The sequence below is a fragment of the Coccinella septempunctata genome, chromosome 3 (genome assembly GCF_907165205.1).
Source record: "Coccinella septempunctata chromosome 3, icCocSept1.1, whole genome shotgun sequence".
Classification (NCBI taxonomy): domain Eukaryota; kingdom Metazoa; phylum Arthropoda; class Insecta; order Coleoptera; family Coccinellidae; genus Coccinella; species Coccinella septempunctata.
The window spans coordinates 17,288,200-17,289,393 of NC_058191.1; the positions used below are offsets into that span (position 1 = coordinate 17,288,200).

At 40.2% G+C, this 1,194-nt stretch overlaps 1 protein-coding gene across 1 annotated transcript; it reads left to right on the forward strand.

Annotated features, from left to right (window-relative positions):
- The first annotated feature begins 532 nt into the window (after positions 1-532).
- On the forward strand, positions 533-980 carry LOC123310313 (histone H1-like). Its single transcript, XM_044893779.1, has 2 exons — positions 533-733; positions 801-980. Exons 1-2 carry the CDS (start codon positions 533-535, stop codon positions 978-980), a joined length of 381 nt encoding a protein of 126 aa, XP_044749714.1.
- The last annotated feature ends 214 nt before the right edge of the window (positions 981-1,194 follow it).

Consider the following 1,194-nt stretch of genomic DNA (forward strand, 5'->3'; position numbering starts at 1 on the left):
CACTTTGCCGAATTGACCACTGAAATCTCAATTCCTATCTGAATTATCGAATTGAATGAAACTCAATACGTATATCTCAGTTCAAAAATTGTGTACAGTTTCGAGATTTGGATCGAATTTTGATGGTCAATCAATAAAAGAAAAACTTGTATTCATCATGAATTGTTCGACCAAGGAGACTCAAATTTCGAAATAATAACTAATGATAAGAATATCCGGGAACCTTGACATGAGCGACTTTCGCAAGTCTGGGAAGAATAGTTTCGGTCCGTCAAAAATGACATATCGTCTTTTTTTCCATATCGCATTCGTCCGAAATACGATGCAATGATGAACCCAATAATTGGTACAAATAAAAAATTCTAAATTCCTCGAGATTGCGCAGGAAACTTGCAATTTCAAGTCCTTAGCAATAATTTACCAACCAATCGCCCGTCAAATTTCCGTCAACTTCGCTAATATTGGTACCACTATCAGAAGAAATCTAAGGTGTAAAGGTTAAACAATGTCATTTTCAACTTCCGAGTCTGAAATGCGACAGGCAACTACGCCCGCCACTGCTGTTGGTAAGACGCTGAAAAAAGCTGAGAAAAAAACCTCAGCAAGGTCAAAACATGTCAAACCCAGCCATCCCCCAACTTCCGATATGGTTAATCGTGCCATCAAAGGATTGAAAGAAAGGAGCGGATCCTCGTTGCATGCTATCAAGAAATACATCGGTTCGAATTACAAGGTCGATTCTGAAAAACTTGCACCGTTCATAAGAAAAGACCGCTGTACAGTCCGGTTCCTTGATTCAGACCAAAGGAAAAGAAGCGTCTGGCTCTTTCAAATTGGCCGCTGGCGGTTCTACAACAAACGCGTCGAAGAAATTTGCGAAAAAATTGGTCAAGTCGGCCGATGGAGCAAATAAGAATGCATCACCTACAATGGCAGCCGACAAGAAGAACACATCACCTGCCAGGTCTACATCTATCTAGTGAGTAGGTCGGAAAAGAGAGCGGCAATTGCAACAGAAAAGAAGCCAAAATTAACGAAATCTCCCTCGAAAGCTAAGAAGGCAAACAAAAAGCCGACGAAGAAGTCCAAAGCACCGAAACCAAAAACGGTCAAATCAGTAACGGCTCCGAAGAAAGTAACGTCTCCCAAAAAGCAAAAGTAAAACGTATATAATTTTGGAAGGAAAAAAATTTA

Bases quoted from the DNA above. Each gene is read 5' to 3' on its own strand.
- LOC123310313 (XM_044893779.1), top strand. From the start codon at position 533: ATGCGACAGGCAACTACGCCCGCCACTGCTGTTGGTAAGACGCTGAAA. The intron at 734-800 runs GTCGATTCTGAA...TCCTTGATTCAG, and splicing joins ACATCGGTTCGAATTACAAG to ACCAAAGGAAAAGAAGCGTC.